Raw genomic sequence first — 12,933 nt, forward strand, 5'->3', positions numbered from 1 at the left:
AGCGAATAAAAAACAAACGTTTCACAAATGTACCTAACAATTAACGTCAATGCCTTTCTTAAAATCAATACACACAAGTATATATTTTTAAAGCTGAATATTTAGTTAAAATAAATTAATATTAGCAGGCAATATTAACTAGGGAAATTGTCACTTCTCTTGCGTTCAGTGCAAACAGAGTCGGGGTATATGCAACAGTTTGGGCCGCCTGGCTCGTTGCGAACCTTGTGAAGACTGTAATTAATTTGCCAATTATGACATAACATTGAAGGGTGTGCAATGTAACAGCAATATTTAGACTGGAACGGTTCCTTATTTCATGATAGTGTCCGGATTTGACTATATTAATGACCAAAGGCTTGTATTTCTGTGTTTATTATATTATAATTAAGTCTATGATTTGATAGAGCTGTCTGACTGAGCGGTGGTAGGCAGCAGCAGGCTCGTAAGCATTCATTCAAACAGCAGTTTACTGTGTTATGCCAGCAGCTCTTAGCAATGCTTGAAGCACAGCGCTTTTTGACTTCAAGCCTGTCAACTCCCAAGATTATCCTGGCAATACTAAAGTGCCTATAAGAACATCCAATAGTCAAAGGTATATGAAATACAAAAAGTATAGAGAGAAATAGTTGACGTGTCGTAATTCCTATAATAACTACAACCTAAAACTTTTTAACTGGGAATATTGAAGAACTGGGGATATTGAACCATCAGCTTTATATGTTCTCATGTTCTGAGCAAGGAACTTAAACGTTATCTTTTTTTACATGGCACATATTGCACTTTTACTTCCTTCTCCAACACTGTTTTTGCATTATTTAAACCATATTGAACATGTTTCATTATTTATTTGAGACTAAATAGATTTTATTTATGTATTATATTAAGTTAATACGTGTTCATTCAGTATTGTTGTAATTGTCATTATTACAAATACGAAGAATCGGCCGATTTAAATCGGTATCGGCTTTTTTCGTCCTCCAACAATCTGTATCGGCGTTGAAAAATCATAATCGGTCAACCTCTAATTAGAACGCTTATTTAGAACATCCAGGTTCGATTGACTCAATAATCCACATTTGAGCTGGCCACACTTTCTTTTTTTTCACAAACATTTTGCACAAACACAGTCCTTACAAAGTTATGTCCAGAATGTGACCAGTTTATTTTTGGATGCAATGTTCAAACATTCACAGAAGTAGCTACAGCATAACACAATCATCCAAACTGGAAAATGTAGGCTACATTTGTTCTAGAGCTAACTGAGGAAAGATTGATGTAACACAAGCGGTCATATTTTTATAACTCTTTTGACAGAAACTACAATATGAATTAGCGAATATCAATTACTCTTTATAATTAATCTCATCACGAGTGAGCTCACCATTGATTGAAATAATTTAATTACACACTTTCTAGAAATCGAAAGTAATCCGAGGAGGGGTAGTTTATGCACGCCGGCATGTTGTTTTTCCCGCATCAACCAAAGATAGTAAGAGGAGACAAGATGAGTTGTCTGTTTTATAGTATGCATGTTGAAGAGGGTGTGTCGTCTACGATCATCACTTCCCTTCATTCACTTCCGGAAGTTTACCCGAAAGATGAGAGAACCATTCCTTCACCTCATTATAACATCTTTGGTCTGACAGAATGCATTGTATAATGTCAACAAACAAATAACTTAGCATTAGCTCATTATTATCAGTACAACCATCAAAGAAGTATTTTACACACATCATAGGTGTACATTACAATCTATGCAATAATCGGAATGCATTTTGTCACCAGAACTTGAAAATGAGAATAAAACTGTAAATACATTATGCTCCATACATACATACATGCAGACTGTATGCACCTACAGTAGAAACGACAACACAATACGCAGAAAATAAGGAACTTACTTTGATTGGAACTCACACATGTCCAAAGTTATTATTTGTAAGGAAAACAACAAGGAAGGCAATGTTAGCGCCAGCCAGAAAATGTTCAAATTTGCGCAAGATTGCTCAAATATCTGCATACTTGATCTGCGCAAATATTAGTGAAGTGAGTGAAGAGAGAAGTTTGTCAGGCCCAGTAAAGCCTCAAACATAAATTGTCCGTAACGCTAAAATGGGCTACTTCTATGTGAATTAATGAGGTGGAACACACCTCAATTCAAACTGTTAGAAAATACAACTTAATTACAATCATTTTAAATTGACATGTTCAAATATAGCCTATAGATAATTAGCAGGCAGCTCGTGTTAACTGTTCTGTTGCGTAATAATCACATTTTCGAGCAGTGAGTGCATTCTGACATTGTGTGCATAAAACAATTCACGCTGGGGCGACCTTTAGAGATATTTGGAACTCGGCCTACCGTGTGGCGCAGTGGTCTAAGGCACTGCATCGCAGTGGTAGCTGTGCCAGTAGAGATTCTGGGTTAGAGTCCAAGCTCTGTTGTAGCCGGCTACGACCAGGGGACCCATGGAGCGGCGCGCAATTGGCCCAGCATCGTCTGGGTTAGAGGAAGGCTTGATCGGCAGGAATGTCCTTGTCCCATTGCTCACTAGCGACTCCTGTGGTGGGCCGGGCGCAGTGCACACTGTCACGGTCATCAGGTGTAGGGTGTTTCAAGAAAGGGCATTGTGTCAAGAAGCATTGCGGCTTGGTTAGGTTGTGTTTCAGAGGACGCACGGCTCTCGACCTTCGCCTCTCTCGAGTCCGTACGGGAGTTGCAGCGATGAGACAAGACTGTAACTACCAATTGAATACCACAAATTTTGGGAGAAAAAAATAGAATAGAGATATCTGGAACTCGTGTATGAAAAGGTTAAATGGGTTTTCATCGCATTTTCAACTCGACTGATGGTTTGCGTTATATAGCGAATGTGCCCTTTCTGGTATTGGCATGTGCGCTCAAGCCAGCTGCTCACCGATACAGTGCGGGTATAGCCTACATGATGAAATGATTATGGACAAAAGAGCGAGATTATAAAACTGTGTCAAATGGCAGCCAAGCATCGATCATCATGTCACCAGAATAACACCCTCGATATTTATTGGAAAAAAGCATCAAGCTCATCACCTTGTACTTCACAAGGTGGTGAAAGTTCATCATTATTTATTTAATCTGTAATCTAATAAACTGCATCAATTCCCTTGTCATAGGGGGAAGAGCACACGTGTCATCATGTGACTCAGTTTACTTCGATATAATGGTTATTATATCAATATTTTAGCACGAAAGCATTTCAACTGCCATTTCTCGCATAATTCATTTTACACAGATGAAAAGATCCCACCATGTCTAGAGTATTTTTTTTGTTGTCAACATTTGGAAAGTTTACCGACAAATTTGCTGTTTCCATTAGGTCTGTCTTGACATTTTGTATCCGACATGTGCTTTACTTGCATGAAAAGGTTGTATGGAATCTTGGTTCAAGTTAAGGACTTGTTATACTTCGGTCCATGGATGTTGAGGTGATTTAGCCTATAGGCCATCGCCAGATAATCTACTCAGTGTATTGCTTAAATCAGCCATATGAACTACAGTACCAGTCAAAAGTTTGGACACACCTACTCATTCAAGGGTTTTTCTTTATTTGGACTATTTTGTACATTGTAGAATAATAGTGAAGACTTTAAAACTATGAAATAACACATGGAATCATGTAGTAACCAAAATAAGTGATAAACAAATCTAAATACATGTTAGATTCTTCAAATAGCAACCCTTGTCTTGATGACAGCTTTGTGCACTCTTGGCATTATCTCAACTAGCTTCATGAGGAATGCTTTTCCAACTATCTTGAAGGAGTTCCCACATATGCTGAGCACTTGTTGGCTGCTTTCTCTTCACTCTGCTGTCCAACTCATCCCAAACCATCTCAATTGGGTTGAGGTCAAGTGATTGTGTAAGCCAGGTCATCTGATGCAGGACCCCATCACTCTCCTTGGTCAAATAGCCCTTACACAGCGTGGAGGTGTGGTTTGGGTTATTGTCCTGTTGAAAAACAAATGATAGTCCCACTCAGCGTAAAACCAGATGGGATGGCATATCGCTGCAGAACGCTGTGGTAGCCATGCTGGCTAAGTGTTCCTTGAATTCTAAATAAATCACAGACACTGTCACCAGCAAAGTAAATCACACCACCTCCTCCATGCTACACGGTGGGAACCACAGATACGGAGATCATCCGTTCACCTACTTGGCGTCTCACAAAGACACGGCGGTGAGAACCAAAAATCTCAAATTTGTAATCATCAGACCAAAGGGCAGATTTCCATTGGTCTAATGTCCATTACTCGTGTTTCTTGGCCCAAGCAAGTCTCTTCTTCTTATTGGTGTCCTTTAGTAGTGGTTTCTTTGCAGCAATTCAACCATGAACCCCTGATTTATGCAGTCTCTGAACAGTTGATATTGAGATGTCTGTTACTTGAGCTCTGTGAATAATTTATTTGGGCTGCAATCTGAGGTGCATTTAACTCTAATGAACTGTTTCATCTTAGCGCTTAATGGTTTTTGCGACTGCACTTAAACGCTCTGTTCTTTTAAATTTTCTGCATTAACTGACCATGTCTTAAAGCAATGATGGACTGTTGTTTCTCTTTGCTTATTTGAGTTGTTCTTGCTATAATATGGACTTGGTCTTTTAACAAATAGGGCTGTCTTCTGAAAACCATCCCTACCTTGTCACAACACAACTGATTGGCTCAAAGGAGAAGGAAGAAGGAAAGAAATTCCACAAATGAACTTTTAACATTCCAGGTGACTACCTCATGACTGGTTGAGAGACTGCCAACAGTGTGCAAGTCTGTCATCAAGGCAAAGGGTGGCTACTTTGAAGAGTAAAATATATTTGGATTTGTTTAACACTTTTTTTTGGTTACAACATGATTCCACATGTGTTATTTCATAGTTTCGATGTCTTCACTATTATTCTACAATGTAGAAAATAGTAAAAAATAAAGATAAAACCCTTCAATGAGTAGGTGTGTCCAAACTTTTGACCGGTATTGTATATGTTGAAACATTTCCCTTTTATTAGCTTAATCCGGTTTGTAAGTGCTTGGCTAGATGTAAAAAGTGCATCCCTGTGGGGCTCAGTAAAAGGAATGAAAACTGCTGCTTTACCACATTGTGCAATAGTACTGCAAGCCAGATGTTTACTCCAGCGCTATTGGCTTGTCATGATACAGACTGTAATTAGAGGTGCCTAACTCATAGGCCCTTTCAGATGCCTTTCTTATAAACTTCTTTAACAACAATCATGTTGAAACTGTACAGAACGGTGCAGTAATACTGAATGTAGCCCATCGCTAATCACAGCAGGACCTCTGAGATGTTTCCTTTCTTGAGTTGAATACACCTCGTACCGTATCACTCATTGCTAAGGTTTGATGATAACTGGCTGCATTACCTGTGTGTGTGGCTGTCCCCTTCTCCTGTACTCAGTAACGGGACAGGTACTGCGCTGTGATGCCATCGTGGACATCATCAGTGAGATCCAGATAGTGTCCACCACCAGAGAGCTGCACCTGGAGGACTCACCACTGGAACTGAAGATCCACGCACTGGACTCTGAGGGTGAGGAGTGTTCAAGGATACACTGTTATGCGTTATTGGACAGCTTGTAGCATTGGTTCTCTCTTGCTCAGAGAGATTTACGGCACGGTATGCTGTCATCACAACACTTGACATTAAGTTGCTCTATACCTACCTCTGTATTAACGGTGTACTTACTCTAGTAACGTTGTATCACCATTGTTGCAACAAAGTCCTGATATTCCACTTGTGTAAACTTTTTTACAATGTAAGTGCTCTGCAACATGTTAATGCAATGTTCTTTGTATAGTAATTAGAGCTTTACTACAGATATAAGAACAACTTAAAAGTGCTATCCGCTTCAGTTTAATGCATCGAGAGATCCACAGTATTGTTGTGTGGACTAGCCAGTATAATGACTTTTCCAGTAGTGATGATTGTGATCCCCCATGGCAGGCCTTCCCTGTCCTCAGGCAGTGGTTAAATGTCTCTTTGTTCTGTCTCACTGGTTCCATTTGGGCCAGGCACAGACAAACTCTGTTAAATGAGCTGGAGCCACAACCTGATTCCGTTTGATGACGGCCCCTAAGGCGCGCTGCATTTTGTTGTTTGTTTTAGCCTTTATGTGTACTACTCTCAGATCTATCAAATGGAATAGCTGAAATACCGTGTTGAAAGAGGATTATTGGTGTTTGGGCTTATAGGACTGCAACCTTTAGGGACTAGTCAAAGTGGTGTGCTGTATTTTCCGTCTTGTCCACGGGGATTTAAGTCCTTTCAACACAAATTCACAGGACAATGTTTTGCCTGTAGCAGTGTAAAGTATATTTGAAAGTTGAAACTTAAATTGCACAATGTACGTTAAATCTAATCCCAACAATGGGTGCATGTACTTGGCCACGTCTCTCACCCCCAAATTGTCGATTGTGCAGGAAACACCTTCAGCACTCTAGCAAGCCTGGTGTTTGACTGGACCATTGTGAAAGATGCAGACATGGATGGATTCCTTGACTCCTACAACTCATTAAGGTGCGTTTCCATGCACTCAATCATGGAGAAAACAACCTGCCTGTGAGCGTGAATGTAAAGTAGATGGTCAACAACATCATTATAACAACTGGTTTAAGGATGGCAATTCAATGCAAATTCAATCTTACCTGTGGCTTATCAAGTTATTTAAATACATTTGGTTATGATTTGCCTTGTGCCAGAATTGACCTCAAAACCTCAGGCCTATCCTATGCTGAAGTAATCTTATCACAAGTCTAATATATTATCCTCTGTATGTAGAGGTTAATTGTAAGATGTCCATTTGTCACTGTCGATAATAGGCATGTAATGTGTTTTCCAATCCCTTTCCCTCCCTCAAGGGTTCTTAAATTCTCTGAGTCTACGTACACCCCCCCTGGTTACATCTCTGAGATGGAGAGAGTGGGGAAACAGGGAGATATCATCTTGGTGTCAGGACTGAAAACGGGCCACGCTAAGCTCAAGGCCAAAATCCAAGAATCTCTCTATAAGGTTTAAAAATGTCCTGAATTTCTTACCTTGTTTTTTTTTGAAGTAGACTGTATCATACTGTATAGTTAATAATTAAATACTGTCTCAAGGACCTCAAATCAGAAGTATTTTTTTTTGTAGAAGCGAGGGAAGGGAACATCAGAGGGGTATAAAAACTTGAGCTTAGTTGAAGTAGTTTCCTACTATCGTCTCGGCTCGTGGCAGGCAGCAGCCCTCCGGGGGCACTGACGGCTATAAATAACAATCTGACTTGCGTAAAAGTGATGTCTCCTCTCCAGTCTTATCTGTGATGTCACAGCTAGTAGAGCCTGTCTAACCCGTCTGAAATGAGACTCCACAGTCATAGGGTAGGCGTAATATTCGATTACACAGAGCGATTACAGTACCACTGAAGGGTGTATTTACAACAGTCAATTATATACCAAAAATGTAAAGTAGTTTTTTATGTGATGATATGAAATATGATTACAAAGTTGACACAATTAGATTAATGACATGCCTTGGAGTGTTGGGAGCTATTGCTAGCGTGTGAATCATACTGTAACCGATTTGGTCTGGCTTCTCGGCATGTCAAACGGCGTGTAGTTTGCTGTGCCGTAACTACGGTATCTACCCTTCACACAGGATGTGGGTGCAGCAGAGGTGAAACTGCTGATTCTGGAGAACATCCTACTGAGCCCTGCACATGATGTCTACCTGCTGGTGGGCACATCCATCCAATACAAGGTCCAGAAGATTAGACAGGGAAAGATCACAGGTAGGTCTGAATTTGAATCAAGTAAATGAACAATAAATTCCATATTGAATCACGTGTGCCAAGAATGGTTAGATGGTATTCATATCACAGCTCAGGGTGGCATGTTACATGTTTATGAAGTAAATAATGGCGATATTATGATAAAGAACTAACCCAGGTTAGTTCTGTTGTGTTCCAGAGTTATCCATGCCCTGTGACCAGTATGAGCTGCACCTCCAGAACAGTGTGGCTGGGCCTGATGGAAACCAAGAGCTGGCCGTGGCTAGTCTGGACCAGAGCACCTCCACGGTCAATGGCCTGCATCTGGGACATATCAACGTGGTGCTGGACCATAAGAGTATCCTTTAAGACATATCACACTTTATATGATCTTGATTAGTTTTGGACTCTTCTACTGTGCTATGACATTATTTGGGAACTATGCAGCAACATTTAGGCCTGTGGCAGTCATGAAATTTGGTCAGCCGGTGATTGTCACACAAATAACTGTTACGGTTTTCTTCCGTTGAAGGAGAGTCTGACCAAAATGCAGCGTGGTTAGTTCGATACATCTTTAATGACGAAAAAAACACGAACAATACAAAAACAACAAACGGAATGTGAAAACCTATACAGCCTATCTGGTGACTACAAACACAGAGACAGGAACAATCACCCACAAAACACTCAAAGAATATGGCTGCCTAAATATGGTTCCCAATCAGAGACAACGAGAATCACCTGCCTCTGATTGAGAACCGCCTCAGGCAACCATAGACTTTGCTAGAACATCCCATTAAGCCACAATCCCAAAACCTACGAAAAACCCCCATACATAAACACAACACAAAATAAACCCATGTCACACCCTGGCCTGACCAAATAAATATAGAAAACACAAAATACTAAGACCAGGGCGTGACAATAACTGCCTGTCTCATGATAATCGGCCATTAACATAAACACGTTTAGCGTCTCCGGCTTCCACGCATAGCCTACAAGCCACTGATGTGAACCTTTGGAACATGTACATTTAAAAAATAAAAAAACTAATAAATCCATTTAATATAGACTACACCGTCACAATAAATCCATTATTTATTTTAGGCAGGTCTAAAGAAACATGATATGAAGAAAATTTAGCCTATTTCAGAAGAACAGAATTGCATATTCTGAGTCATCCTTATGTTAAGTCCTGATCTGGCTATGTCATATGGCTGTGGGCTACACTAGTTAATTTCGCAGACAAGATTTGCTTAATTCCAGTGGTGTTATTTTATTTTATAGTAGGAACAATACAATTGAACATAGCTGAATAAAATAGAAAGGATATTTTCTGAGGGAGTGTGCACATGCGGCTATTCTGTGTTGAGCTGTTAAACAAAGAAACAGGTACTCCTATATGCTTAATTTAGTTATTTATGCAACTTTAGTTGAGATACAAACTTCAGGCTATATGTTTTGATTTTTAATACATTCGAAGGCTGCATGATGCGACTGATGCTGATTTGAAAAAAGTTCCATGAAAGATGAGCACTTAATTTTTTTATATGCCAGCTAAGCTACACTGGTTGTAAAGCGGATGAATGTGCTTAATTTGAAGAATTGAGCAATAAATATAGCCACATGAGAAAGCTGGGGTCCTGTTTTAAATAGTGGCCAGTCAAAACTCTGTTTTCATACATGATTGCGCAATGACGGGCTTATAAGAGCATGTTTCACTAGGCTTTGTAGGCTATGGGCTCTCAAACCGTGTTCCAGGGGTCTTGGGCCTATAGGCATTGTGATTACAAACCTTTTCAAAACATGTAGGACTATGGGCTCGGCTACATGGTGCATGGGACTGATTTGGAAAAAGTGACAAAAGTATCTTAGACTGCACACACTGGCCATTGTTCACAAGTGATATTGTCATCCATCAGACAATTCTCCAATTAATCTCGTTTTTAAATTGACCAAATAATACGTGTGATATTAGTTTAGATTTAGAATGTTCCATTATCATGCATGCACCTGTCATATACACTAGCATTTGCATTGATGTCAGAGTGATTAGGGGGACAATAAAAGGCAGAGTACTGACCATCAGCAAGTTAAGCTACTAATGACCATCAGAGCACAGTTTTGGAGAAGCCTAGTTACTGTGACTCAACGGTCATGTGGAATTTGACTGCGGTCATGATTTGTGACTGCCGGTGTGTCGTTAATACGGTCACCGTAACAGCCCTAATCATGTCACAACACTTGTCACATCGACAGGGTTGCGTAATGGTTATTGTAATGACATGCAATGGTGTGTAACATGAATGGCGCACCTTGTAGGAAGGGAGTAATGGTGAAGTTTAGTGTTCCATTCTATCTTATAATCTGTATGGTTTGAGCGCTGAATACTGATTGGCTGACAGCTGTGGTATATCAGACCGTATACCACAGGTATGATTAAACATGTATTTTTACTATTCTAATTACTTTGGTAACCAGTTTATAATAGCAATAAGGCACCTTATGGGTTTGTGGTATATGGCCAATATACCACAGCTAAGGGCTGTATCCAGGCACTCTGCATCGCGTCTTGCCTATGAGCAGCCCATAGCCGTGATGTATTGGCCATATACCACACCCCCTTGGGCCTAAATATATCCTCCTCAGTGGATTGCAGTGCTTTATCTGTATATATAGAGGAGGTGAGTGTGCCTAGTGGAGCAGAGACGGGCAGTAATATAACAGGACTTGACAGACTGACGAGCTAAAGCTCTACTTAACTTCATATGGCTGCAGGGGCAGTATTGAGTAGCTTGGATGAAAAGGTGCCATTGTAAACGGCCAGCTCCTCAGTCTCAGTTGCTAATATATGCATATTATTATTAGTATTGGATAGAAAACACTCTAAAGTTTCCAAAACTGTCAAAATATTGTCTGTGAGTATAACAGAACTGATATTGCAGGCGAAACCCTGCTGAAAATCAAAACAGGAAGTGGCTTCTATTTTGAGAACTGCATATTCCATAGCCTCCCTTTGCTGGATTTAAAGGGATATGAACCAGATTCCTTTTCCTATCGCTTCCTCAAGGTGTCAACAGTCTTCAGACATAGTTTCAGGCTTTTATTTTGAAAAATGAGCCAGAACGATAACATCGCGTCAAGTGGTCACATGAGTTTTGCTCCCGCCACAGAGTTTGGATATTGCTTTTCCCTCCTACTGTGAAAGACATTTGCAGTTGATATATTATCGATTATATATTTTAAAAACAACCTGATGATTGATTATAAAAAAACGTTTGACATGTTCCTGTGGAGATTATGGAAACTATTTGGAATTTTCGTCTGCGTTGTCGTGACCGCTCTTTCCTCTGGATTTCTGAACATAACGCGACAAATAAACGGAGGTATTTTGGATATAAAAATAATATTTATGGAACAAAAGGAACATTTGTTGTGTAACTGGGAGTCTCGTGAGTGAAGATCATCAAAGGTAAACGATTAATTTGCTTTTCTGATTTTTGTGACCGAGCTACCTGATGCTAAGTGTACTTAATGTTTTGTCGTGCGATCGATAAACTTACACAAACGCTTGTATTGCTTTCGCTGTAAAGCATAATTTCAAAATTTGACACGACAGGTGGATTAACAAAAGGCTAAACTGTGTTTTCCTATATTGCACTTGTGATTTCATGAATATAAATATTAGTAGTAATATTTATTGAATGTAGCGCTATGCTATTCAGCGGTTGTTGATGACACTTATCCCGTTAGTCGGATTGCAGCCATAACACGTCAAGACCCTACCCCAGCGAGTTGTATTGTGCACTTGACAAACACGAGACATGAACTGTGTTGTCAGTATAACTAAAAACAGTCCCAGAATGCCATTCTTTGTGTACCCAACGTTATTGTCCTTAATAACAATTGCTCAGGCCTTCGCATGCAAGGGGTGTCTCGTCTGCCAAACGGGACTCTGTATTTGGTGGAACCAGGATACTTAGGTATGTTTGCATGCTTTCATCCTTGTGTATTAGCGATTTAAATTTTAAAGTAAACCATTCGAGTTCAAATTTGAACTCGTATTGTCTTTTTCTCCCAGGATTTAAGATTAATCCTGGAGAGAGCTGGGTCCTGGAAACAGGACGAGTGTATAATATCCTCATTGAAGTGTTTGACAAGTCAAGCAATAGGATTTACCTATCTGATGTAAGTAAACTCTGCCTAAGTTGTCTTAATTCTATACCGTCATTGATTGATCTGTTTGTTAAATCTGTAACACTGTCACTCTTCTCACTCTTATAAAATGGAAAACCTAATTTATTGTCAGTATAATTCTGCATCTACCTCTTGATGTTTAATCAACTGCAGACTGAAATACAGCTGGGAGACATAAAAATACTGGAAAGGAAGATTTAGGACATTTTTGGCCTACATCATTTATCCTATTTGATGGTTGTTTTTTTCCACACTTTAAAACAGTTCTTCTCTGTCTTATTTCCTTCTGTATTTTTAAGTGCTACTCTCTTGATTGTTTCTGTCTGCAGAACATTCGGATCGAAGCTGCCTTCCCAGAGGAGTACTTTGAGATTCTGGAGTCCTCCCTGAATGGGTCCTACCACCGTGTCAAGGCTTTGAAAAACGGGCTAACACTAATTGAAGCTGTGCTCAAATCTGTGGTGGATCAAGTGAGTTTTGGCATAACCTTGAATTAGTTTCTTCGCAGATATTTTGAGTGTGTTATCTTATATCCAACTGTGGGAGATCATTATCATTAGTTAGAAATAGCTTGGTTATGTCTTAAGTTAACAAGGTTGTTGTTTTTCTGTTCTAGAATGGAAGAGTCCATGAGCTGGCCAACACAGTCCATAATGAACAGGATGTAGAAATGTACAATCCCATAGTCCTCAGTCCCAGTATCCTCACGTTTCCATGGCAGCCTAAGGTTGGAGCCTACCAGTACACAATACAGGTAGTTGTCAATTTTTAATACAAGCCAGTCTAGAATCATTTAGTATATGTTCACTGATACTCTTCTTTTGGAACCCATGTTGCTGAAGAATCTCTCAAGTCAGCCACTAGACTTGCATCAAGTTGTGTGTTTATGAATATATTTAGTAGGGTTGACCCCATGTAGTCAACTGGTCTATTGTTTGGTCGATAG

The 12,933-nt window shown here is 39.8% G+C and overlaps 1 protein-coding gene across 1 annotated transcript in view; it reads left to right on the forward strand.

The window, feature by feature from the left end:
• The window catches only part of nup210 (nucleoporin 210), a 59,762-nt gene that overhangs the window by 2,642 nt on the left and 44,187 nt on the right, over nucleotides 1-12,933 (forward strand). The window contains exons 3-11 of the mRNA XM_029663937.2: nucleotides 5,444-5,575; nucleotides 6,466-6,562; nucleotides 6,904-7,054; nucleotides 7,679-7,811; nucleotides 7,990-8,148; nucleotides 11,705-11,773; nucleotides 11,872-11,978; nucleotides 12,317-12,457; nucleotides 12,604-12,741. Of these exons, the coding sequence (XP_029519797.2) occupies nucleotides 5,444-5,575; nucleotides 6,466-6,562; nucleotides 6,904-7,054; nucleotides 7,679-7,811; nucleotides 7,990-8,148; nucleotides 11,705-11,773; nucleotides 11,872-11,978; nucleotides 12,317-12,457; nucleotides 12,604-12,741 (1,127 nt within the window). The remainder of the gene's footprint in view (nucleotides 1-5,443; nucleotides 5,576-6,465; nucleotides 6,563-6,903; nucleotides 7,055-7,678; nucleotides 7,812-7,989; nucleotides 8,149-11,704; nucleotides 11,774-11,871; nucleotides 11,979-12,316; nucleotides 12,458-12,603; nucleotides 12,742-12,933) is intronic.

This window comes from Oncorhynchus nerka, linkage group LG7, assembly GCF_034236695.1.
Source record: "Oncorhynchus nerka isolate Pitt River linkage group LG7, Oner_Uvic_2.0, whole genome shotgun sequence".
Taxonomy (NCBI): domain Eukaryota; kingdom Metazoa; phylum Chordata; class Actinopteri; order Salmoniformes; family Salmonidae; genus Oncorhynchus; species Oncorhynchus nerka.